We start from the raw sequence: 26,825 nt of genomic DNA on the forward strand, positions 1-26,825 counted from the left end.
TACAGGAAAATGCATACAAATTTGAAACAAGTTCATGTGTGAGATCTTGTACAAGAAAATGTACATGATCTTGTACAATTTCATGTATAAGTACTTGTACATGAACACGTCCATGTTCTTGCACATGTTAATTCATGTTTTTCTTTACTAAAAATTAAAAACTTCAAAGGCTGCGCAATAGTTTACTTTAACCTTTACAGCTGCGCAATAGTTTTTAGCATGCATGAGTTACGAATCTTAGTGGTTAAAAATTATCAAAATCTCAAATTTTATTAAAAAAAAAAAATTTTAAAACTATACATGTGCAAGAACATGAACGTGTTCATGTACAAGTACTTATACATGAAATTGTACAAGATCATGTACATTTTCTTGTACAAGATCTCACACAAATTCGTATGCATTTTCCTGTACAGGAACTGGTCAGAACTTGTACAAGTTCAGTTGCTTATCCTGTACAGGAAATTGTACAAGATCTTATACAGGGATTTTCAGTAGGGTAATAATTTAGTAAAAAGTAATGAGAATAAAAGAAAAATTATTGCGAATGTTATGATGTACACTGGTGGCCAGATATGCCTACACTTTTTTGTCCTTTTCTAACGCATCTGTTGTCATGGCAACACGTGTGCTAGAAAAGGATAAAAAAAAGTGTAGGCATATTTGGCCACGAGTATACGATATCTGCGATTTTCAGCCATTTTGCATCTTAAAATGTGAAGGAATTGTCATTTCTTTAGAGTATGTTAAATTATTATAATTTTATCATTTCTCGCCTTTATATTTATGATATTATGGTACAATATAGTTTGAATTAATTAATAGAAAAAAATTTAATTTCAATTATTACAATTTAATTTAATTTGAATTATTATTCAATTATCATTGTTAATCACGACCAAACTGTTAAGAAAACTTTAAACGCGTTTTTCTCAAAACTACAATTGAAAAATCGGTGGACACTCTAGCTGCCACATAATTTCAATCGATCCTCTTAGTTTTTTTTATTCTGTTGGTGATATAATACTGTGTTACACTTTATAAAACAAATAATAAAAAAAAACAATAAAATTTGTACTAGAGGTTGTAGGTAACAAAAAACTAAGAAGAATGGTACACGGAGAGAAAAATCTGCCTTTTATAGTATGAAATAGATTGCTGCTATTTTTCTTTAAACTTTTCATACTAATAGAGCAAAGATTTGAGAATTTTTAGGATAGTATTTGTCCGTACTAAAAAAGCATAGTATATATGCTTCTATAGTACGAAACATGTAGTTTAATAGCAACAACGCCATGCAAAGATCGCACATAACATCATCCTACTATGTTTGCATAAGTTCTATGCTTTTTCGGGGATAGACTCTTGCAACTGGCGATTAGGGCAGTTCCAATTAAGTAAAGGTGGGCGTGGCCTAATCGCCAGTTGCAAGAGTCTATCCCCGAAAAAGCATAGAACTTATGCAAACATAGTAGGATGATGTTATGTGCGATCTTCGCATGGCGCCGTTGGATTAAAAGTATAATAAGTATGTAATAAGAGGCTATATGACAAACATTATTAGCATAGACAAGTTTCATGCTAAAAAGACATACGATTGTACTATAATTACTCAAATTTCATGTCTATATAGCATAGAAAATTTCTGTGCATTAAATGTAAACCTTTCTATACTATAAAAGGCAGATTTTTCTCTCCGTGTACCTAAAGTAAAATATCCCCAAAATAATTTTTAACTTTTTTAAAATTTTTGGGGAGATAGAGAGGAGTCAATTTTATCAGTTTTCCCTGACACCGCCTATTATTTGAATGTTTGTTGTCTATAAATGCAATAAAAAAAAATTTGGCAGGTATGTTTTTTGAATGTTTTTTCATGCTCTTTTCAATGGTGAATATTGTTTTTAAAAATTTTTCAATTTTGACCTTGATTTTCTATAATTAAACATAAATTTGCTATTTTCACTAAAATCGGTCCATTTTTTTTGGGGATATTTTACTATCAGATAGGACAACAATTTCCCCAAGTTTTACTTTTTTTCGAAAAATCAATTTTCCAACTTAGAACATTACACGTAAAATGCCTTACATTTGAGAGTATATTCTGATAATTTTCAAATATTTTCACCAAAAATTAATAATATCTGCTGTCGTACATTGTGTACATTGTGGACAGCACAATTTTTATTTGAAATTAATTATACAAAGAATATATTTTTTTATATGTATATCTTCTATGTGAACCTCAATTCCATTAAAAAAAAAATTAATTACCAATTTTTTGTGAGGTGTGAACAAAAAACATAATTTTTTACAATTTTTGCTTCCTCGTGGAGGAAGCTATGTAGTCCTTTCGTTTATAAACTTTTTAAAAATAGTGAAAACAAATTTTCCTCTATATAGAAACATGTTATATGAGATCCTGATCAATTGTCCGGATGTATGTATGTGTGTGTGTATGTGTGTGTGGATCGTTTTGGTGAACACGATATCTTTAACAGGTTTTAATGGATTTGGATAAAATTTGGTAGGCTTATTTAACACATTAATCTCTCAAAAATGACGAGAGGATTTTTAAAAATACCCAAAAAAAAAATTTTATCGTCTTTTTTCCAAAAATTTTTAAATCGAAAAATTTAAGGTAATATATAATATAATCGTCTTCTTTATGTCAAGATGAATCGATTGATATATATAAAGTATAGATTTGATTGAAATTTAAAGAATTAAAGAAAGTTAAAAAATCAAAAATTCTCATTTTAGCTAAAAAATGATGTGTTTATTTAAATTCATGTTTATATATGAAATAATTTTATTCCCTGCATTGAAACGAATTGGTTGGTATATATAAAGTATAGATTTGATTTAAAATTTGAGAATTAATAAAAATTGAAAAATCGAAAATTCATATTTTAGCTAAAAAATTTTGTGTTTTTTTTAAATTCAAGTTGATGAATAAAATAATTGTATTCCTTGCATTAAAACGAATCGATTCGTATATATAAAGTTTATGTTACACTCAAAATTAATTAAAATTTTCTTTATTTTTCAAAAAATTTAATTAATTTAAAACATTTTTAACTCGAAATTTTTTAATTCAATCAATTGAATTGGACAAATTCATTGCTTCCTTCACGAGAAAGCGAATTTTTTGCTTCACACAATGAGGAAGCATAATGTTTATGAAATAAACATAAAGGACCCCCTCCTTGTTTTATTCTATTGCTTCCTCATGGAGGAAGTATTGTTTTCGCGAAATTTTTCGAACTCATTTTTTTGACATATCTTTATGTTTTTTGACCTCAGGAATCCAAAAATGACATTTTTAGAAAATGTCATTCCGTATGTGTGTGTGTGTGTGTATATATACATTACATTTTCATAAATATCTCAAATTCTATAAGAGCTTTAGGGCTGAATTTTTTTTTAAATTGTAGATCTCACTTGGGGACATAAAATGAGAAAACTTTGGGACAAATTAATACATATTAACTATATTTTTTTTGACTTTTAAAATTTTTGAAAAATCGTTTTTTGCCCATAACTTGAAACACATGTTTTGAAAGTTGGGATGTTTTTACTTAATTTTGTAGAGTTTTTTAAGACGCATTTTTTGAACTATTGACGAACAATCTGCTATCATTTTATCCAAAGTTATTGACATTTTAAAAATCATAAAAAATCGTTTTTTGCTTATGACTTTAAAAAATGTTATGACACCTACAGTTTTCTTAGTCTCATTTTGTAGAGATTTTCAAGACGCATCTTTTGACCTATTAACGAACAGTTTACGATTATTTTATCCAAAGTTATTGACATTTTAAAAATCATAAAAAATCGTTTTTTGCTCATAACTTTAAAAAAATGTTATGACACCTACAGTTTTTTTAGTTTCATTTTGTAGAGATTTTCAAGACGCATCTTTTGACCTATTAACGAACATTTTACGATTACTTTATCCATGAGGATAAATGCTTCCATGAGGAAGCAAAGTGTTCATGGAATGAACACAAAAATACATACTTCAACTTGGCAGCGGTTTTTTTATAACAAAAACCAAAATTAAACAAAAATATTGTGCAAGATTGAAGTTCACATAGAGCGTATTTATATAATGAAACTAAATGCCAAATTTCAGAATGATTGATTAAAAACCTTTTGAGATAAAGTGTACACAATTTCGAAAAAAGTTGTTTTGAGAAAAACGTTTTTGAAAAAAAGTTTCAGAAAAGTTTAATCACGCAATTAGGAAATCGCTCTACATCTATTTCCCCCTTTCCCACACAGCAAAATATATTGCTGTAAGCTTACCTCAAGCTTACATGTAATTTTTGTAAGCTAACCCTGTAAGCTTCAGGTAAGGTCGAGGTAATATAAAAATGTCCGCCATACAGTAAGCTTACACAGTAATGCCATGGTAAACTTACATGGTAAAGTCATGGCAAGCTTACATGGTAGGGGCACTGTAAGCTTACACGGTAAGCTTACATTAATTGCTAACAAATAACAAAGTATTAATTTATCAACTTACAGTAAACAATAATGGCAATTCGTAAGTGCCATAAAAAGCTACTGCGCATAAATATTTAAAAAAAATTATTTATTGATACCATTGAAAACTTGCCGTGTAAGCTTACTGTAACCTTACAGTGACTTTGCCATGTAAATTTACTATGGCCTTACTGTGTAAGCTTACTGTATGGCGGACATTTTTATATTACCTCGACCTTACCTGAAGCTTACAGGGTTAGCTTACAAAAATTACATGTAAGCTTGAGGTAAGCTTACAGCAATATACTGTGCTGTGTGGGTTAACACTAACTATCCGATAAACGTTGCAGATACCCTAATTTCTTTCATTTTGCTTTTTCGCTTAAAAGTTTTTCATAATTTTTTTTTACTTTCACTTTTTAGAGTGTTCACCGTAAGTTAAATCGTGCAGTTTGTGAAGGAAGCCTAGAAGAAGTAAAAAAATTAATCAATATTTATGGGCTGAATTACTCAGAATCATGGAAAGGAGGATATCATTTACTTTGTGATGCTCTTGAAAGAAACAATTTAGCGATTGCTAAACTACTTTTGACGAGGGGTTCTAGAGTCAACAGCTTACCGAAACGAACTCACAGTACGCCTCTTCAATTAGCAATTATAAATGGTGACATGAAAATTATTAAGATGATTTTAGACAGAGGTGCTGAAATTAATCAAAGTAAATTTGGTAAAACTGCACTTCACATTGCGATTGAAAAAAAGAAAATAGAAATTATTGAATTACTTTTAAAACGTGGCGCTGAATATAAAGACATAAGTTTTCAGGGTAAAAGTTTATTTTATATTGCAATTGAAAAAAACTATGATAAAATTGTAAAATTTCTTCTACAACATGGAGCACAAATTGATGATCCAGTACAAAATGATACAACCATACTACAACTTGCAGTTAAAGAAAAATCTATAGAATTTGTTAACAATGTTTTAAAGTATTTTCCTGATATTAATAATAAAAATAATAGACAATCTTTTAAAATTGCTGTGTATGGCAATGGAAAACAATATAAAACGATTGTTGAGTCTCTTTTAGAATATGGTTTTAATGTTAACCCCGAAGATGCAAATGAGTTATTACATGTTGCTGTTCAAAAAAAATATTTAAAATTTGTTGAACATCTATTGAAACAAGGTGCTGATATAAATGCTGAGGATAAAATCAAAAATATTCCAATAGTTTATGCTATTAAGAATAAAGATTACAATCTTACTAAACTTCTTTTAAATAATGGAGCCAATGTAAAAGATAATCCTTTGCTATTGAGAATTGCTATTGAGACTGAGGACCTAGGAATCGTTCAATCTCTTTTGCATCATGGTGTTAATATTAATGCTTGTCATAAAGATGGAAGTACAGCATTGCATTGTGCTGTATCTGAAGAATTAGAAGAAATTACTAAACTGCTTCTAAGTAATGGCGCTAATGTAAATGCTAAACGAATAGATGGGACTACTGCTTTTCACATTGCAGCTGAAAAATCTTGTGAATTTACTTTAATAATATTGCTAGAATTTGGTACCAAAGTCGATGATAAAATCAAAAGTAATTTTTCATTTTGTGTCGATATTAACTCTAGAGATAAGTCTGGCAAAACAGCACTTCACATTGCTTCTCAAAAAGGACATGATGGCATTGTTAACATTCTTCTGGATTATGGTGCTGATATTAATATTACTGATGATTATTTTAAAACACCTTTTGATTGCGCTGAAAGTGTGATAGATTCAATCTATGAGCAATATAGTTTTGAAGAAGATTCCACCTTTGACTCATCTGACGATGAATATTATCATTATCAGCACAATATTCTTGATCATGTATACGGATATAAATTAATTGTTAAAGCTCTTCAACATCACATAATTAAATTAAAAACCGCAAATCTACATGTAAGTAAAAAAAATTTACAATCATTAAGGAAAAATCATAAATACAATGATTTTATAAATAAATGTCAGGTAGAAGTATCATGCATGAAGAGTTTGATGATTAATAAAGTCAACATTTCATTTTATGATATTTTTAAAAAAAATATAAACTCATTGTCAACGTATATGAAAAATGAACATTTAGCACGTGTTTTAGATACATATGATTATGATACAAAGTTTCCAATATACGCTAGTTTGTTAAAAAGTCATTTCAGAAATGGCATAGAAAGAAAAGAGTTACTTAAGCATGCCAATAGAATTTTATATTTTTTGTTTAAAAACTTTTCTCAGTTACCAAATGAATGTATTGAAGAAATTTTCAAATACCTGAGTAACAGAGACTTACGAATTCTAACGTGTCAGCGTTAAGTACACGTTTAGATAATAGCAGATAAATTACTTTGAATAGATAATATATATATATATATATATATATATATAGAATTTGATTCTATTTGTTAATGTACAAAAAAATTCTATAGTGTAAAATGTTAAAAATTTACAAAATAAATCAAAATTAAGACTATTTAAATATTAAAAAAATTAAATGTCTCAAAACCAAATAGGGAGAACTTTTTATTTCACATTTAAACGAAATATTTATTAATGGAATTTTCTTTCGAACAAGTTTTTATGTTTACTATTATTTTTTTATTAATTGGTCTAGTTTTCATTTCAGTAAATTTAATTTTATTTCGCTTCTCAATTAATCGACTAGATTTTATTTCATTGAATAAAATGTGAAAATAAAATGTTCATTTATTTAATTCATATAAAATATGATAGTTTTCCAAGATTTAAAAAAATGTAGAATACTGTTATTATTATAACATATTACAAGAATAAACATAATAAAAACTAAAACATCGTAAATTATTTGTTGTATTTGGGGCTTAATACGTTAGAGGAAGAAATAAATCACAATTACATAAAACATTTAAATAAAAATCAAATTATTCTTTAATTTTTTTTTTGTAAATTCAAAAATTGTGCCCTCTAATTCAGAACTAACTTCGGAACAAATCTGTGCGAGTCGATTTCTTTCTTTTAGTTTTATAAATTTTAAATGTTTAGGAAAACTGTAATAAAATTATTATTTTTTAAATTTTTTAGTCTATATTGGTTTCAAATTTTTTTTTGTATACTTAATATTGCATAAATTTAGTGTCTACTGGTAGGTAAGTAGTAAGAAAAAAGTTTTTATATTTAAAAACTGTTATTTTTTCAATCAATGTAAATTTGATTTCAACCTTACAATATTAAATCATAACGAAACATAAACAAATACTTTAAATAATAATACTATATAATTTCGATATTCAGGTATAGAAGGGTAACTAATACAATAGGGTGTCATAAATGGTTTATTATGACTAGACTTCCAGTCGTCTCTACTGTTCTTATGTTTAATAAAATGTATTTAAAAATAAGAAAATTAATTAAAAATTGTTTTCATCATTTACCTATTCAAAAGTTTAATAAATACAAAAATAAGTTATAATAAATTATTATATTTATATTATAATTCTAAATTTTCGAGTTATGAATTTTTAAAAATCTGTTTTTTCCAAGTTGTTTAAAAATTCACCATGTAAGGATACATATTTTTCGGACCCCCCTCTCCCTTCTTACGTGAATTTTTAAGAATATTAATGTAATTAAAAAATTAATTACAACAATACAAATGGAAAATACTTGGCGAAGTCTAACGTATATGTAGCTTCTACCCCCTTCACCCCCCGACGTGAGACCACGTAAAGATTTTATAAACCCCCCTCCCGCGAAGGACCCTTACGCAATTAATAAATGACCCTTAAATTTAAAAAAATTTAATTTTCTTATAAAAATCGCTGTTTTTTACAAACAAGTTCACAATTTTTTTTTGTTAATATTTCTGAATGTCGATGAAAAACTAAAACTTTTTTGTATCTTTATGATAATTCCTAAACTTAATACTATTAGAGTTAGATATCACTATAATTGGGCATATTTTTAAAGAACTTGAAAAAATCAGATTTTTAAAAATTCATAACTCGAAAATTTAAGCTCTTATAAAAAAATTGGTAAACTTTTTTTTCTATAAAGATGGAAAAAAAATATATATCGAATTTAAAATGTCATAGGTAAATCTCACGTGGAATCTCGCAAATGTATATTTATTTTATGTTTTAAATTATTATTTCATTACTATTTTATAGAAAAAATCTCGATTTTTATCATTTTTATTGATGGATAAAATGATAATTGTTATCAAATAATAATTCATAAAAATGTGAATTAAAATTATCGCTTCTAACAAACAAGCACAGTTCACTTTGAAAAAATGAAATATTTATTATAAATTCTTTGTATTTCTTAAATAAATTAAAGAATTCTTATGCATGTCAATTTAAAATTTGAAGAAAAACTGTAAATAATTTATTTAAAATAACGAAAGTAATAGATAATTATTATACTTATATAGTATAAATATGAATTCATGGTATGTATTTATAATTACATGCAGTGCATTCATTATGATTATTTTTTTCTTATTTATATTTATCATTGTTAAACTCAAAAATAATAATTTTTATATTTTCTGTTGATTTCGCAGCCATTAATAAAAATTTTCGTCATCGGAAAATTTAAATTACAGGGGATCGCGCGCCACTTCCACTAACTCCCGGCCCCCTGAAGCGTCGCGCGCCAGTTCCAGCTGAGCCAATCAACGCCTGGCGTTCTGTATCCCACCACATCCACAGTCGCGCGCCAGTTCGAGCTGAGCCAATCAACGCCTGGCATTCTGTATCCCACCACATCCACAGTCGCGCGCAACTTCCAGCTGAGCGCTGAGGCTATTCAGTCGGCCATCAGCCACGTGCCAGCAACGTCCGGAGTTATGGTGAGTTTTTCTCAATTACTTATCCCAGATACCACCCCCATTTCCAGGAAGTTAACGATGTAAAGTTCCTTACTTAACTCTGTTAACTTCCAGTTAAATTGCATGAATTTCTATATATTCCCCTTTTTTCTTTCCTTTGTTAACTTTCTAGTACTTATCAATTATTTACTAGAAAAATGCAAAGGATTATTTCTGAAATATTAAAGTGGTAGTTTTAAATATTTTAGTTTAAAATTTTTTTTCTAAAATTATCTCATCAAAGTACTTTAAATGATTACATATGAATTTCAAAAAAAAATTGAACCATAAATTTCTTGTAAATGGGACATTTTACTTGAAACGGTCAAACCCCTTATGTTTCTTTTAAATATTATTACTTTTAAATAATATTACTATTATTATTTTATCAAAAATCCATTAAACGATGGAAAATATGTGAATATTTTGTAATAAATTTAATGACGTCAAAGTAATTAAATATAATACAAAATATTCATCTATTTTCCTTCGTTTGATGGATTTTTAATAAAATAATAATAGTAATAATATTTAAAAGTTCTTATGTTTCTTTTTAATATTATTACTTTTAAATATTATTGCTATTATTATTATTTTATTAAAAATCAACGGAACGATGGAAAATAGGTGAATATTTTGTAATAAATTTAATGACGTCAAAGTAATTAAATTTAATACAAAATATTCATCTATTTTCCTTCGTTCGATAGATTTTTAGTAAAATAATAATAGTAATAATATTTAAAAGTAATAATATTAAAAAACAACAGAAGGAGTTTGTCCGCTTTATCTAAAAAGCCCCAAATATTTTTAGATAAGTTTAATTTATATATAATATTTAATTATATGTATAATATATTTTTACATTTTTTATTTAAATATTTTTGTATGAATATTATTAATTAAAATCTTGTTAGAAAAGTATAATATTATTGATAATACGAAGATGTTTCTTGTCTGTTATTTATTATATTTTTAAATGCATTTAATGGAAAAGGTAATAAAAATTATGATTACATTCGAATGTTTTTTTTTTACTTGTTTATTTATTTCATTTTATACTTGTTTATTAACTAAGAACTAAATAATGAGTAATAAAAAATAGTAAAATTAACAATAAAAAAATACGAATAATATTCATACAAAAATACTTAATAAATAAATAATGGTAAAAATATAAAATATAAATAAATATTTTAAAAAAATATATAAATTTAACTTCTCTAATTTAGGATATTTAAAGTACTTTGAGCAGATACTTTTAAAGAAAAATTTGAAACTATAAATTATGTTTAAAACTTAAGACTTTAATATTTCAGGAACAATCATCTGCATTTTTAAAGTAAATAAGCAGTGATAAGTAATAGAAGTAAACAAAGAAAAGAAAAAAAACGGGGGATATATAGAAATCCATGGAATTTAACTGGAAACGACAGAGTTAAAATCGGGACTGACCATCGTTAACCGACAGAAAAGGGACCGGTAGAAGGGAAAGTAAGAGAAGAACTCCACCAAAATGAAGGACAGGAGGCACGTGTGCAAGAAAGTGGCCTTGGAACAGACAAGAGGAGACACTATAAAAAAACAAACATTTATTGAATAAAAATTTTTATTAATATATATTTCTCTTTTAATTGTCGTCGTCGTCATCTTCTTCTTCTTCTTCCTCCTCCTAGTCCTCCCTCTTCAGACACGTCCTCCTGTCCTTCTTTTTGGTGGAGTTCTTCTCTTACTTTCCCTTCTACCGGTCCCTTTTCTTTCGGTTAACGATGGTCAGTCCCGATTTTAACTCTGTCGTTTCCAGTTAAATTCCATGTATGTCTATATATCCCCCCTTTTTTTCTTTTCTTTGTTCACTTCTATTACTTACCACTACTTATTTACTTTAAAAATGCAGATGATTGTTCCTGAAATATTAAAGTGTTAAGTTTTAAACATAATTTATAGTTTCAAATTTTTCTTTAAAAGTATCTGCTCAAAGTACTTTAAATTTTTATTTACATTTGAATTTCTTTGAAAATAAAACTAAGTTTCTAGATAGATAAGTTTAATTTTATTTATTTTTTAATATTTATTTATATATTTCATAATTTTTACATTATTTATTTAGTTTTATATGAATATTATTTATTACTGTTATTTTTAGTATTATTTATTATCATAATTTACTATTAAAAACCTTTTGTTTATTTTATTGTTGTCTTGTTTATCTTCAGATTACTACTCAACGAACTGAAGAAGAGAGAAAATCATGCTGAGAAGGTGAAAGTGTTATTATTGGTATTTACAAATGTAGGAGTGATTAAAAAACCTTTTTATAAAATATTCTGTATATTTATATTTGAAAATAAATAAAAATATAAAATAAACGTATATTATTACATTCCTATTCAAAAAATGTTATTTTCAATTTTTTTATTTATTGGAAAAATTTAAGTTCGACCTTCGGATTATTGAGTTGCAAGGTTCAGGAAAGGGTTCTATAAAAATTAAAATGTCCGCCCTAATTAAATTTTTTGTATACATTCGCAACTAAAATGAAATCAGAGCGAATATTTTAATATTTATACAACCCTTTAATGAACCTTGCAGCTCAACATTCTGAAGTTTGCAATATTCTTCTATATATTTTTTATAACGGTTATGAAAAAGGTTTTTAATATATCACGACATTTATAAGTGCCAATAACGACAATTCCATCTTAAAAGATATTCTTTTCTTCTTTTCAGATGATTGTTAGTTGGTTAATAAACAGGTCAACAATGAAATAAATAATTAAAAATATTGTTAATACAAATTTTTTTTTAAAATTATTATTTTGTATTATTATTATTTTTTTTTAACAAGTTTTTAATTAATAATATTCATATAAAAATATTTAAATAAAAAATGTAAAAATATATTATACATATAATTAAATATTATATATAAATTAAACTTATCTAAAAAGATTTGGGGCTTTTTAGATAAAGCGGACAAACTCCTTCTGTTTCTTTTTAATATTGTTACTTTTAAATATTATTACTATTATTATTTTATTAAAAATCTATCGAACGAAGGAAAATAGATGAATATTTTGTATTAAATTTAATTACTTTAACGTCATTTAATTTATTACAAAATATTCACCTATTTTCCATCGTTCCGTTGATTTTTAATAAAATAATAGTAATAATAATATTTAAAAGTAATAATATTGAAAAGAAACCGAAGAACTTTTAAATATTATTACTATTATTATTTTATTAAAAATCCATCAAACGAAGGAAAATAGATGGATATTTTGTATTAAATTTAATTACTTTGACGTCATTAAATTTATTACAAAATATTCACCTATTTTCCATCGTTTAATGGATTTTTGATAAAATAATAATAGTAATATTATTTAAAAGTAATAATATTTAAAAGAAACATAAGGGGTTTGACCGTTTCAAGTAAAATGTCCCATTTACAAGAAATTTATGGTTCAATTTTTTTTTTGAAATTCATATGTAATCATTTAAAGTACATTGATGAGATAATTTTAGAAAAAAAATTTTAAACTAAAATATTTAAAACTATCACTTTAATATTTCAGAAATAATCCTTTGCATTTTTCTAGTAAATAATTGATAAGTACTAGAAAGTTAACAAAGGAAAGAAAAAAGGGGAATATATAGAAATTCATGCAATTTAACTGGAAGTTAACAGAGTTAAGTAAGGAACTTTACATCGTTAACTTCCTAGAAAAGGGGGTGGTATCTGGGATAAGTAATTGAGAAAAACTCACCATAATTCCGGACGTTGTTGGCACGTGGCTGATGGAGGACTGAATAGCCTCAGCGCTCAGCTGGAAGTTGCGCGCGACTGTGGATGTGGTGGTATACAGAACGCCAGGCGTTGATTGGCTCAGCTGGAACTGACGCGCGACGCTGCTAGGGACCGGGAGTTACTGGAAGTGGCGCGCGATCCGCTGAAATTTAAATTTTCCGATGACGAAAATTTTTATTAATAGCTGCAAGATCAACAGAAAATTTAAAAGTTATTATTTTTGTCTTTAACAATGATTAATATGAATATGAAAAAAATAATCTTAATGAATTCACATACCATGAATTTATATTTATACTATATAAGTATAATAATTATTATTTTTATAGTATAATATTTATTTATACTATAATTATTTTACTATTTTTTATTTATGCTGTAAATATAATAATAATAATTATTATTCTTATGGTATAAATATAGTTATTCATCACAACTTATTTTTGTATCAATTAAACACCTGAATAAATAATGAAACCACTTTTTAAAAAATTAATTTATTTTATTTTTGCGCTTATATTCCCTTTTCATTAACGTTCCCTGGACTGCATTATATTAAGCTTATTAAGTTGAAAAATTAGGAATAAATAGCAACATTTATTTGTTGTAAACAATTCGTTAAATAGTAAATTCATATAAAATCTTCATGTTATTTTATTATGTTTTTTAAATTGCAAAGTTAGAAAAAAATGGCAACTTTCTTGGAATATTATGAGAAATGTTAATAGTAACAATTATTTGTTTAAACAATTTCCGAAAAAAACTGGATGATTCCACGTTTTTTTGCAATATTTAAAGAAGAAAATATTTGACCCACCATGGGTGAGTTCTCGTCAACAGCGTATATAAAAAAATCTAGTCCGGCGAAGGTTAAACGATTGTTTTTCGACAAATTTCCTTTTATTTTTTAACAATTTATATAAACAAATATACTCTACCGCAATTTTTGATCAGAATTAATCAATTTTCAATTTATTTTAAAATTGTGATATAAAATTTAATTTTTGGTAAAATAATAAATATTCCAAAAGAAATATAAGTTGAGAAGTGAACATGAAAACAATAGACACGACTGGAAGTCTAGTCATAATAAACCATTTATTACACCCTCTTGTGTTAGTTGACCTTCTATACCTGAATAATGAAAGTATATAGTTATATTACTTGACGTATTTGTTTATTTTTCGTTCTGATTTAACTTGGATTTAATACTGTAAGATTGAATTCAAAATAACAAATAAACAGGGGAAATCTGACTAAAACGGCCACCTTAATGTTATTCTTTTTCTCCTAAATAATAATTTGCGTTTAAAATAATTATGAAAAAAAGTTTTTTTTATTTAAAAATTGTTATAAAAAAAATTATAACAATTACTGCTTAAGTCTGTTTGTTGTCAATAAAAAAATTTTGTTAAGTAAATTTGCTTTTAATTATTACGATATTGAACTTTTTTTCATAAAAAGTGCTTTTTCAATAAATTTTCTTATTTTTTAAAACAATTTTTGTCTAAATTTGCTTTGGATTTTTGCCCTTAAATATCCTACTCATTAAACAATTGTTTTTCGACAAATTTCCTTATAGTTTTAAACAATTTATATAAACAAATATGCTGTACCGTAATTTTTGATCAGAAATTAATTGAAGTATGTGACGTGACTTTACAGGAGGAAATTCGCATGGTATTTTCAGAAGAATTTGTTTATATAAGGATGAACGGGGTAATATCGCTATGTGGGGCAAAGGCTTTTTTCAAAATATCTTCCTTTTTTCTAATCCATTACAATTTTCGTTTACAGTTTATTGTTAATATCAGACGCCATTACTGGGCCAACCTTGGCTGCCATTAGTGACCCAGTATTGTCAAAGTTTAAAAAAGTTTATAATATAAGTTCTGACCGAAAGCGCAATTGTTTAAACATTTGAAAATTTGCAACGCTCGCGGGAAAAGAACTCGCAACCTAAAAATTCTAACACGCTAACCACTACACTATACGCGGATATGGAAATCTCAACACAAAAATGTTTTGATAAGCTGCATTTGAGGAACATTTCAGCCGTTAATGCGCCATTACTGGGACGAGATTCGTTCCAACTTTGGAAAAAATGACTTTTCAAAGTAAATTCAACATTTCAGCCGTCAATGAGCCAATAATGACCCAGTAATGGGACAGAGTTCGTCTCAATTATGGAAAATTAGAATTACCAAGTATTGGTGCGAATATTAGCCCAGTAATGTGACGGAGTTCAGACTAATTATGGCAAATTGGGGTTACCGAGAATCGTTGCCAATATTGACCCAGTAATGGGACGAGTTGATCGCCAGAACTGGTCCAGTAACGTTTGCCGTACTTCGGCAGACATTACTGGGCCAATGTTGGACCGTATTGGCAGTCTTGGCATTTCGCACATAGGTTATTTAGTACATCTTCTTATATAATAATTATATAAAATAAGTTACTAGCGCTTGTTAATAGATCACTTAGTGTATTTTTTTATTAAATAACAAGGTTTTAGTAAAATATTTTATACGTACTGAATAATTTAAACATTTTGAAGATTAATCTACAAGTTTTTATTATTATTTTTACTCCTTAGAAAGAAATGATCGACTTTATGTTTCGAATCCGCTTAGACTTTGTCATTAGAAAATGGCCGTTTCTTGACGCCTTCTAAAAATTGTTTTATTTTCATGTCAAGTAAATCTAATCAACACATCAATAAAAATGTGAGGTTGGCTAAAACCGATGCATCTACTCTAATTGCTTATAATTATGTTATCAATGTTATTTTTTAATTTTTGAGACATTAATGTCATAATTATAAGCAGTCACTTCACTTAAAATCCCTCATAAATAAAAAATCAATAATATCGAGTCAAGTAATTGAAAATAACTCACAAAAATTTCGATGTTTTAAAAAAACAAATTTTAGAGTTAAAAAGATTGTTATACCATATTCAGAAGAGATTTTTTTACAAAACATCAAATTTACTATACAAATTCAACACTTTAACAATTTCAAAAATGAATCAGAATAATAATTACGTAAAGAAAGGCAAAGACATTACAAATAAAAACCAAACTTTGTTTATAAAATTAAATGTGAATCAAAGAGAATGCTTGGTGTGAGAATTAATGAACATAAAAAATCAAAAACAAATGTTATTGCGACACATAAACAAGATCTTAAGCACGATTTTGATTAGGATGATATTAAAAATTTGAACAAAAACTATATAAACTTCTTCTCTAATTATAAATTCAAATAATAGAGTTTATTAATTTACTTTTTATAGATGAGTTTCTATCAATACAATTATACTTGAAACGTCATAATCTGTATACAACTACGACGAGTTCAATGACCTAAGAATGTACTTTTTTCAGTAATATTCAAAATTTTAAAATTAATTAACTATAGTAATTGTAAATTATTGTTATTTTAATATTTTTTTAATAAAAAAAACAATTTTTTTAGTTTCTGATGAGGACAGCTGTGCTGTCGAAATGTTAAGAAAAGGGATCGTTTTTTATTTTTTATCTTCCTTTTTTTCAAATATTAAAATTGACTTGGAAGATTGATAAATTTTAACAACTTTAATATACACTCACCAAGTGATAAATTCAATATTATTGAAATTTCTTCTTCAATGTCGGACAAAATTGATGAAGAACCGAAAATATGTTAATGAGTGCAAACTCGTTGGAACAAGAAGTGGCGCGCAACTCATTAAAATTTGAATTCTTGGATGAAAAAAATTATAGTTTTTATTGATAATTCATAGAGAAGTTGTTTTCAAGACTGGTTAATGTCTTTGCTAATCATGTCCATGCTTCGTATGCTTCTGTAAAAAATAGCGGCAAATACAACAATTAATATAAGAATTATTATTATCGACTTCAACAATTATTATTATTAATAAAACAATAATTATAATAAATTCACTGTATATTTATAATAATTTTCAGGTTAAATAATAAATTAGATTTCATTGCAAGTAATTCTATATAAATGAAATTTGACATCCTAATGTTTTATAGACATTTATTTCGTTATTATTTAATTTTTAAATTATTACTTTTTTTAAATTATTTAAATACTGGGCACAATTATCTTTTGATTCGTTCCTGCTCATTGTGAAAGCAACGAATCATTCCAAAGATATTCTTGTTTAATCACATGCATTGATAAAAATTATGGCACTAACAAGAACAATGTTAACTAACTTGCAAAGAAAATTATTTAATTCAATGCAAAAATTGTACACTAATAAATTGAAAGTGACGAATTTTTCAACAAATATCGGACATAATATAAAGGTAGATAAAAATTAAATATATAAAATATATATTTTTGCCTATTTAATTTTGAAATAACAATTTTTTAGGAAGGTAAAATTAATGTAGATGGTATTGATATTAATTGTGTTCAAGTTGGTAAAGGAGAACACCCTGTATTACTTTTACCAGGTGTAATGGGTGAGTATAGTAGAAAAAGTTATTTCTTTAAAATTAATTTTAGTGAAAGAAGCTTTACAACTGTTTTGATAATAAGAATAAGTTTATCAACCGTTTAATTTTTATCTTACGTTGGTAATAATTCTGTCAGTAAATTTTAGCCGCGTTATTTAAAAATACAACAAAAATTATTATTTCAATTTCAATATTAATAATTGAATTAAATTTATACTAAAAATCTAATTTATAACAATTTTTAAATTTTTACTTTATTTGTCTTTTAATAAAATTTAATAGTAATTTTTTTTCTTTTATTATAATTGTATTTTAGGCTCAGCATGGACAGATTTTAAACCTCAAATCGAAAATTTATCACAAGATAAATTTAAAATTATTGCTTGGGATCCACCTGGTTATGGAAAATCTAGACCACCAAATCGAAATTTTCCAGATAATTTTTTTGAACGTGATGCAACATGGGGTTATCATTTAATGAAGGCACTTGGTCATTCGACTTTTTCATTAATTGGTTGGAGTGATGGTGGTATCACTTCTTTGATTTTAGCTTCAAAATATTCGGAAAATATCAGAAAAATGTTAATCATTGGAGCCAATTCATTTGTTTTACCTGAAGAAATTCAGGTTTATGAATGTTAGTATAATAATTTTTTTTCTTGTAAATAAATATAGTTCTTAATAATTTAATTACAGTTTTTTAATATTTTATTTAATTTACATTTTAGCCATTAGAAATATTGATAGTTGGTCAGCAAAAATGAAAGATCCATTGCTGGCTTTATATGGAAAGAATTATTTTCAAGAAACATGGAGCAAATGGATTGATACAATGATTATACTTTTTGCAAAAAATAAAGGCAATATTTGTAAAGAACATCTTGCTAATATTAAATGTCCAACACTAATTGTTCATGGAAAAAAAGATGTCTTAGTTGCTCGAGAACATCCAACATTTTTGAATAAACATATCAAAAATTCACAGTTAGTATATGCCAGTATTAAAATTTAAAGTATATGAAATATTGAAAAATTTCAAATAAAATTTTTAAATTTAATGTTAAGTGATAAAATTTAAAAATCAATTTTCAGAATTAAATATTTTGAACAAGGAGGCCATAATCTACATTTAAGATATTCTGAGGAATTTAATGTTTTGGCGACAGAATTTCTTAGCGAAAAATCTAAACTGTGAAAACAAGTAGACAAAAAACGAATTTATAATTATTATATAATAATATATATAATTATTATTATTATGTAAATACTATAATCGACATAAATTGTTAAGATTTTTTACAAATCAATTGTTTAAATAAAAAATATTCTAAACCTATACAAAAATACATCTGTACTTCTAATTATGAAATAATAATTTAATTTTCTCAAAAAAAAGAAGAGAAGATTACAATAATAACAATTAAAAATACAGTATTATATGCAAAAGTTTCTAAATTCACGAAAAATTATTTCTTTAAAAATCGTTTATCAAAGTACTTTAAATGTTTATTTACATTTGAATTTCTTCGAAAATAAAACTAAGTTTCTAGTTAGATAAGTTTAATTATATATATGTATATGTGACGCCCTTTGAAGAAAGGTACCTAAGAAGCAAATCATTTTAAGGTTATGTTTGTCGTAATTTTACCTTAATTAAAAGTTTATTTTTTTATTATGTAAAGTAAAATCAGTTTTTATTGAATATTTTCAATGTTATAAAAATTTAAACACCAATAATTTATAATGAGAGTTGATTCCCTTTATGTATTTTTTACTTTAAAAATCACAAACATAACCTACAATTTTTTGCTTCTTAGGTACCTTTCCTCGGAGCTCGTCACATATTTTTTAATATTTATATATATATATTAAAATTTTACATTATTTATTTAGTTTTGTATAAATATTATTCATTACTGTTATTTTTAGTATTATTTATTATTATAATTTACTATTCAAAATTGTTTATTTATTTTATTGTTGTCTTGTTTATTTTCAGATTACTACTCAACCAACTGAAGAAGAGAGAAAATCATTTGAAGAAGATTGAAGTTTTATTATTGGTACTTACAAATGTAGGAGTGTTTAAAAAATCTTTTTATCAAATATTCTGTATATTTATGTTTAAAAAAAAATAAAAATATTTATAAAATAAACGTATATTCTTGTGACACCCCCTCAAATTCCCAGTTAAAACCTCAATCAATTTTTCATTTTAAAAAAATTATTTCCTTAAAAATCGTTTATCATAAACGTTGCGTACTTCAGCTTTGTCTAAATTTAAAAAAAAAACGAAAGAACTATTTAGAACTTTAAAATATCAAATTAAAACAAAAATTACAAACTTTAAAAGATTATAGCCAATTGAATAAAGATTATCCATTTTCGCGAGAGATTATCGACTTTTCTTTATAAGGATATAAAACTAAGAATGACTTAGGAACAGGAGTGGAATAAGTATAGTTAAAAGTTGTCAATTAAAAAATAAAATTCTTCGAAAAATATCATTATCGAGCTATTAAATTTATTTTTCGTCTCAAGTAATATTATTCAAATGTTGCACATATTATTATATTTCATAAAACTTATATAAAAAAAAGAAACTAAATAATTTTTAAATAAAAAAATCACAAATAAAAAAGGTTAACGGACATATATAGGAAAAGTCAATAAAAAATATGGAGATTTATATTTATTTTCTGAACATTAGGACAAAATTGTAATCAATCGTTATCGTTATCGTAAATTTATAATGTTTGCAATAATTAATAGTGTTATATTAAATACAGATGAGAGTTTATAATTTAGTTGGCAATATTAAGCGTGGCAACAAGAGAACTATTTTTCACTTTATTTTTCAATTAAGAATTTTTTATAATATATATATTAAAAATCACTTAGATACTAATAGAAAAAATTTTTTTTCTTTCTCAGATATTTTGGATTAAAGTTTTTTTTTTAAGTAGAAATATCCTTATTTTGATACCTAGTTATATAATTAAAATCGAGAAAAATTATATTAATTAAAAATAATATACATAGAAAAGATTGATTTATATATTTTAAGAGTATATTTAAGTTGACACTTGTTGCCTCGTCATTGCACATAATAAACGCTATCCTATTACATGGGTTGGCTCTTGCTCAGCATTTTTTGAGGTACAGTCGGATGCTCTCCTAAAGGACCGATACTTCATTTTTCGTCAAAAGCTATATAGTTCTGTTGTTTTTCATTTTTTTTTTCATTAATTTCTCGTTTAGATACAATGTGTATAATTTTTTTTTTTACTTAAAAAGTACAATAAACTACAAACACAATATTTGTTGTACGCCAGAAACTATGTTTATCATCATTTTTTTTTCTGGGTTTCTCAACAATTCTTACAATAGCCGCACTGTCACTCAAAAATACCGCTTGTACGGTGTACAACGTGTGAATATGTATAATCCTTATGATATACAACAAATCGTACGAAAATGTACAATAAAAAAAAGTCCGGATAAAAGAGTAAAAACAACTACAATCAACAATCAATATGTCTTTATCGTCATTCACTCGTTTCCACTAGAATATTGCCTTTTAAAAACTTAAACAAACAAATACTATACACATATTTATATATATTATTATTATTATAAAACAATATGACGATAATAATAATTGTCATATTTTCGTATTGTAAATGAGAAATTTTCATTTCTAGTAGTTCATTATCTATTGAGAGATTCTTTTGAAAAAAAAAAGAAATTGTGGGAAATTCTCCTCGAAAATTTTGTTATTTTCTAAAGAATGATGTGAACACTAAAAGGCACCCAAAAAATGAGGTAACGAGAAAATTACCTTTTCATTTCATGAAAATCATAAATTAGAATTTTTATTTTAAAGTATTTTATTAGAAATAATTATTTTTTAAACGAAATTTCAATTTTCGAAGACTGATTTTTTATAATACGAATTTTTACACAACAAAATTTTTAGCTACCGAATTTTTGTTTGGCAGAATTTTTATAGTCATTTAATTTACATGATTTTTTATTTAAAAGAATTTTAATTCAACAGAATTCTCATTCAATTGAATTTTATGTGATTTGAATTTTTAAATGACAGAAATTCCAATTCACCGAATTTTAATTTGCCCTAATTTTTATTTAAAAGAATTTTTAATTGATAGAATTTTTAAGAGGATGAATTTTTCTTTATCCGAAATTACAATTGGCCGAACAAACAATTAACAGAAAGATTTCGGCACAAAAAAAATACTAAATTTTTTAGGACACAGTAATTATCCCATAAAAGTCCTTACTTAGAATTTTCATTTTAAAGAATTTTATTAGAATTTTCTTTTAGACAAATTTTCATTTTTCAAATTAGCATCTGACTGGATTTTTTTTAACGAATTTTTAATTAACAAAATTTCTTTTTATCCAACTTTTTATTTAAAAAGAATTCTACTTTAACCGAATTTTAATATAAAATAATTCTCATTCAATAGAATTTTTCTGATTCGAATTTTTTAATTGACACATTTTTCAATTCACCGAATTTTCATTTGTCCAACTTTTTATTGGCACAAATTATTTTTCTTTATTATTTGACAGAATTCTTAAAACACCGAAATTTTATTTGACCGAAATTACAAATGTCCGAAGAAACAAACGACTAAAATATTTCGGCGCGATTTTTAAAATTCACCAATCAGAAATTATCAAGAAACTTGTGATTAGTCAATTTTGAAAATTGTACCAAAATATTCTTGACGCTTGTTTGTACAGTCATTTTTAATTTCGGACAAATAAAAATTCGGCGTCTTAAAAATTCTATCAATTTAAAATTTGGTGAATTGGAATTTCTGTTATTTAAAAATTCGATTGAACGAGAAATTTGTTAAATTAAAATTCTCTTAAATATAAAGTCATGTAAATTAAATGACAATAAAATAAAAAATTCTACCAAACAAAAATTCTGTAGCTAAAAAATTTTTGTTATGTAAAATTTCGTATAAGAAGAAAATCTGTCAAATTTTTAATTCGAAAATTGAAAATTCGTCTAAATTATAATTATTTCTAATAAAATACTTTGAAAAAAATTCTGATTTATGATTTTTATGGGAAATTGATGCGCCACAGATCATGAACTACATCAGTGATCTAGATTAATAAACTAAATTTTTACAAAAATCTAAGAAAACTCAATGTTCAGATAAACGTCCCTAACTGAATATAATGAAAAGAAATTTTTTTTCCATATCCTCGTTTATTCTGGGAGAACTTTTGTATGTTCAAATCTGTTCTAAAGAGAATTTTGAAAAAAGAAAAAAAATTGTCTAGACATTCTGAAATTTTTTTTTTTCCATTTGGAAATAGTTTTTGATTTATTATTATTATTATGACTGGTGGAAATGAGAAATACGATTACACAATGTCTAAAACGGAAAATTCTCGAAACGCTTCTGCGGACTGCACAAATGATCGCTTCTAGAAAATGAGACACTTTTTATTAGTTTTTCATCCCACAGCCTGATTTTCTGGGAGCGCTCGCTTGTACAGATATATGTTCAAAATATCATTGAATATAATAATTATATAACTATATTTATATATATTTAATATTGTTCTATACAAAACAGATTTTCTTTTTGTTATTATAAATGATAAAATGCTTGGACATTAAGTCGATTTTTCCTTGAAATTGCACAGGTTTTGAAAGTGCCAGTTTTTATATTTATACAAAATTAATCTACAAAACCTAATTTTAAGTTAAAATTAACAAAATTACACATATTTTATCGTTTGATGTTTTTTTTTTTAATTTAATTTTTTACCCTCCGAGAATGATTCACAAAAACAATTTTTTATAAATTTTAACCCATAATAATAATAATAATCAAATAATTGAAAAAATCAATTTAAAAAAATTTTTGAATTTAAAATAGAAAAAATTGTATCAACTCTTAGGTACAAAACAAACTTAAGCATTCAAGTGCAATTTTCAAAGTCGCATTTTTCATTCATAGTTTTTTTTTTAAGTAATCTTAAAAAAAAGTTTTGGAGCACCCGAAAAACTAAAAAAAAAATTTGATTTTCCTTTTTTCTTTTGAAAACAATAATTTTTTCTTTTTTATCAAATTTTTTCTTTTGTTCCGATAAATAATTGAAAAAAACACAAATTCATCATTTAATAAAAGTTTCCATTAAAAAAAATACCTGTTTTTTGAAGATAATTAAAAAATGTTTCGAAAAAAGAGAAAAGTTATCAGAAATAAATTTTAAGAAATTAACGCTCCGTAGTATTTATAATATATTATATAGATCTACATGGTATTTTGTAGAACATATATATATAGATAAACATGAAACAGTAGTTAGGCCAAACGATAAATATGACGAATGAAGGCGTCGTGTCTGCTCGTCGATGTTTTTTTTTTTGTGTTTTTCATCATAAATTATGTCGATAATTTATTTACATTCGATAGTTTTGAATTTTCGTTTAAGATTTATTTTCTTTTTTGCGTCATTAATTTAAAGAATGATCGCGAGCAGAGTCCCCAATAAACGTTGAAAATTTTTTTCTCTTTTCATTTTTCTTATCTTGGATCTGATCCCTTATTTTATAAAATAGATTATAATAATTAATATAATTACAATATATAGCGCAATAGTGATAATAGTTATTTATTATTAATAACAATGAACGATTTTTAAAGATTGCTTTTTCATTTACATGTATATAATAAAAAAGTTTTCTTTATAACTTGATTTAAAATTTGTTTAAGTATATTTGAAATATTTATAAGACGCTATTTAGTCTGAAATATTGTGTTTCTTTTTTTCTATTGAGCAAAGAAAAGGGATTTCAGCTCACGGTCCTTCTTATCTAAAGCCCTGATTTATCGAGCGAGACGCAAACAATCATGATAAATTAAATAAAAAAAAAAAAAAAAAATTGATCGCTGGCATTGTCAAAGGGATGCGACTTCGATTATTATTATTTTTTTTCTCTCGAAGAAGCAGATCTCGCTGAAAGTAATTTTACAATTTCTCCTCTTTCACTGTTTTTTTTTTTTTTTTTTTTTTTGAAAATTTTTTTTGTGGAAGACTAATAAATAGAATCTTTTTTTTGTATTTTTATTTTTTAAAAAGCAATTTTTTTCCAAGACTGTGTATTTTATCAATAAAACGATTTTTGAAAGGGAAAAATGAAATTTATTTTTTTTTTTCAGCGAGATCTAAATTCAGGCAAGCAAGACACCTCCCAATTATAAATTCTTTTTAACAAGAAACAACTATAAATATTAAAGTCAAAGGGCACCACCAGACGGGGGTAATTTTTCATCAATCGCCATTATCTTCGATTAGAATTGTATTTATATAATTTAATAATCAAGTTTTTTTTTAACTACACACTAGACAATGAATTTATACGGCAATGATACATCGCATCAGGAAGAAATTTAAAATAAATTTTTTGTCTCATCTTTGGCCAGTATACAATATTGGTGTTGATAACATTTTTTTTTTTTGTAATAATATAAACTAACCAGTTTTTTTTTTTTTTTTTTTTTTTGGTATGTTTGATGATAATATTCTAGTAAATGGGATAACAATAATAAATTGTAGTATGAAAAAGAGAAAAAAAAAACGAATAATAACTATTTTATACAACAATCACACATAGAAGCGACGAATTAGAGTAGTAGAAATTACTATTCATTTATTTAACTTATATAATATTTATATTTATATATATATTTATTTATATATATTTATTTATTTATAATTATTTATAGTACTTTTTTTCTTGCAATATATTAAATCATATCTTTGTCGTATATTTAATGTGTATGTATATATTTATATAATACGATGGCAAAAAACTGTTCCTTTAATTTCTTATAGATGAAGACCTGTTTTTTTTTTTGTTTTATATTCGTTTACACTATAAGAAGATGTATGAACGTGTAGAAATATTCATCGTAATGAAGTAAATTCGATAAAAATCCAATCGCAATCGCTTGACTAATTTTTTTTTTTTTTATTTTGCGATATCATTCATTAGCTTCAATTATTTTTTTTTTATAATATATATAACATTAATTATGTAAAGAGAGATACGACAGAGAGCGCAGTTTCGTCCTTTTGCCTTCAAAATACCTCCCTTTTGTTTCGCTTTCCTCCCTCACATTTTTTTTTCTTCAATTGTTTTTTTTTTTTATTTTTGTTTTGTCTCTTGTCTTTTTTTTCAGAACTTTCCTTATTACAGTTTTTAAGTCGCCTATGTTTACATTATTTATGCACTATACACAAGTCGCTCCGAGATTTTCTCTCCCGGATATGGATTTACATAAAATATATATTTATATTTACGGGTTTTGTTATTTTATTTTTTTGTTTTGTTATTTATAAAAAGGATCGAATAATGTATACGATAAAAAGTAAAATTTCAGCTGATCTCCTACGTGGCGACATACAAATTTGCGACTGTACTGCGCGAGCTCAAGCTAAAAATCGTTATTATTTATATAATTATATCGACGATTATAACGACTATTTGCTCATTAGCAGCTTGTTTTTTTTTTTAATTCATCATTCTGGGTCCATTTTTCGATTTCATGTGGCGCGTTTTAAATTAACGAATTTGCGGAATAGTCGCTAAAGAATTTTTTGCTTTAGAAGATGAGAAAAGGGGCGGGAATACTTTCCAGAGGCGAATGTTTTTTATATAATATTTGGAAATTTTTTTATAGAAAAAATATTAAAGGAGGAAAAGTTTAGAAACGACTAATTTTATTTTTTCAATTTACTTTGACCGAAATCGCCATTTTTTTTATAGTGTTAGTGAAACGAAAATTTTGATTGCATGACGGAAAATAAATAAAAGTATTTTCAGTTCTAATGTTTGGTTAAGAGAAATGGTATAATTAAAAGTTAGTCTAATTTTATTGTTTCTTTTTTTTTCGTCAAAAAGTAATTTATAATTAAAAAGTGTTTTAGCCAAAGTGTGAAATTTTTTTTTAAGGTTATGTGATTTCATATGTAAATATTCTTCGCAAATTTTTTCGCAAAATTCTTGATAGTTTTAGCTAAAATTTTGTATCTAACTCCAAAATAGTATAAGGATTTGTGTTGTCATGTGCCAAAGTATATGAATATTTTCACAAA

At 25.4% G+C, this 26,825-nt stretch overlaps 2 protein-coding genes across 11 annotated transcripts in view; both read left to right on the top strand.

Moving 5' to 3' along the window:
• Positions 1-12,181, top strand: part of LOC127283992 (putative ankyrin repeat protein RF_0381) — a 316,254-nt gene extending 304,073 nt beyond the window's left edge. For 8 of the 10 annotated variants that reach the window (XM_051309225.1, XM_051309226.1, XM_051309228.1 and 5 more), the window contains one exon: positions 4,912-7,717. In XM_051309225.1, the coding sequence (XP_051165182.1) occupies positions 4,912-6,846 (1,935 nt within the window). In that variant the 3' untranslated portion in view covers positions 6,847-7,717. Of the gene's footprint in view, positions 1-4,911; positions 7,718-9,115; positions 9,699-10,698 lie in introns of those variants that run through there. The other 2 variants (XR_007843415.1, XM_051309234.1) reach the window with 2 other exon arrangements.
• A 5,150-nt stretch (positions 12,182-17,331) lies between these two features.
• LOC127283998 (valacyclovir hydrolase) lies at positions 17,332-19,004 on the top strand. Its single transcript, XM_051309243.1, has 5 exons — positions 17,332-17,513; positions 17,582-17,672; positions 17,983-18,303; positions 18,395-18,650; positions 18,759-19,004. Exons 1-5 carry the CDS (start codon positions 17,391-17,393, stop codon positions 18,859-18,861), a joined length of 894 nt encoding a protein of 297 aa, XP_051165200.1. The 5' UTR covers positions 17,332-17,390; the 3' UTR covers positions 18,862-19,004.
• Positions 19,005-26,825: the final 7,821 nt, after the last annotated feature.

This window comes from Leptopilina boulardi, unplaced genomic scaffold (assembly GCF_019393585.1).
Source record: "Leptopilina boulardi isolate dan_hultmark-lab unplaced genomic scaffold, ZJU_Lbou_2.1 LbouV2_316, whole genome shotgun sequence".
NCBI classification, from domain to species: domain Eukaryota; kingdom Metazoa; phylum Arthropoda; class Insecta; order Hymenoptera; family Figitidae; genus Leptopilina; species Leptopilina boulardi.

Coding starts and splice junctions, on each gene's coding strand:
- LOC127283998 (XM_051309243.1), top strand. CDS start 17,391: ATGGCACTAACAAGAACAATGTTAACTAACTTGCAAAGAAAATTATTT. Junction 17,673..17,982: donor ACTTTTACCAGGTGTAATGG/GTGAGTATAGTA, acceptor ATTGTATTTTAG/GCTCAGCATGGACAGATTTT. Junction 18,651..18,758: donor AAACATATCAAAAATTCACA/GTTAGTATATGC, acceptor ATCAATTTTCAG/AATTAAATATTTTGAACAAG.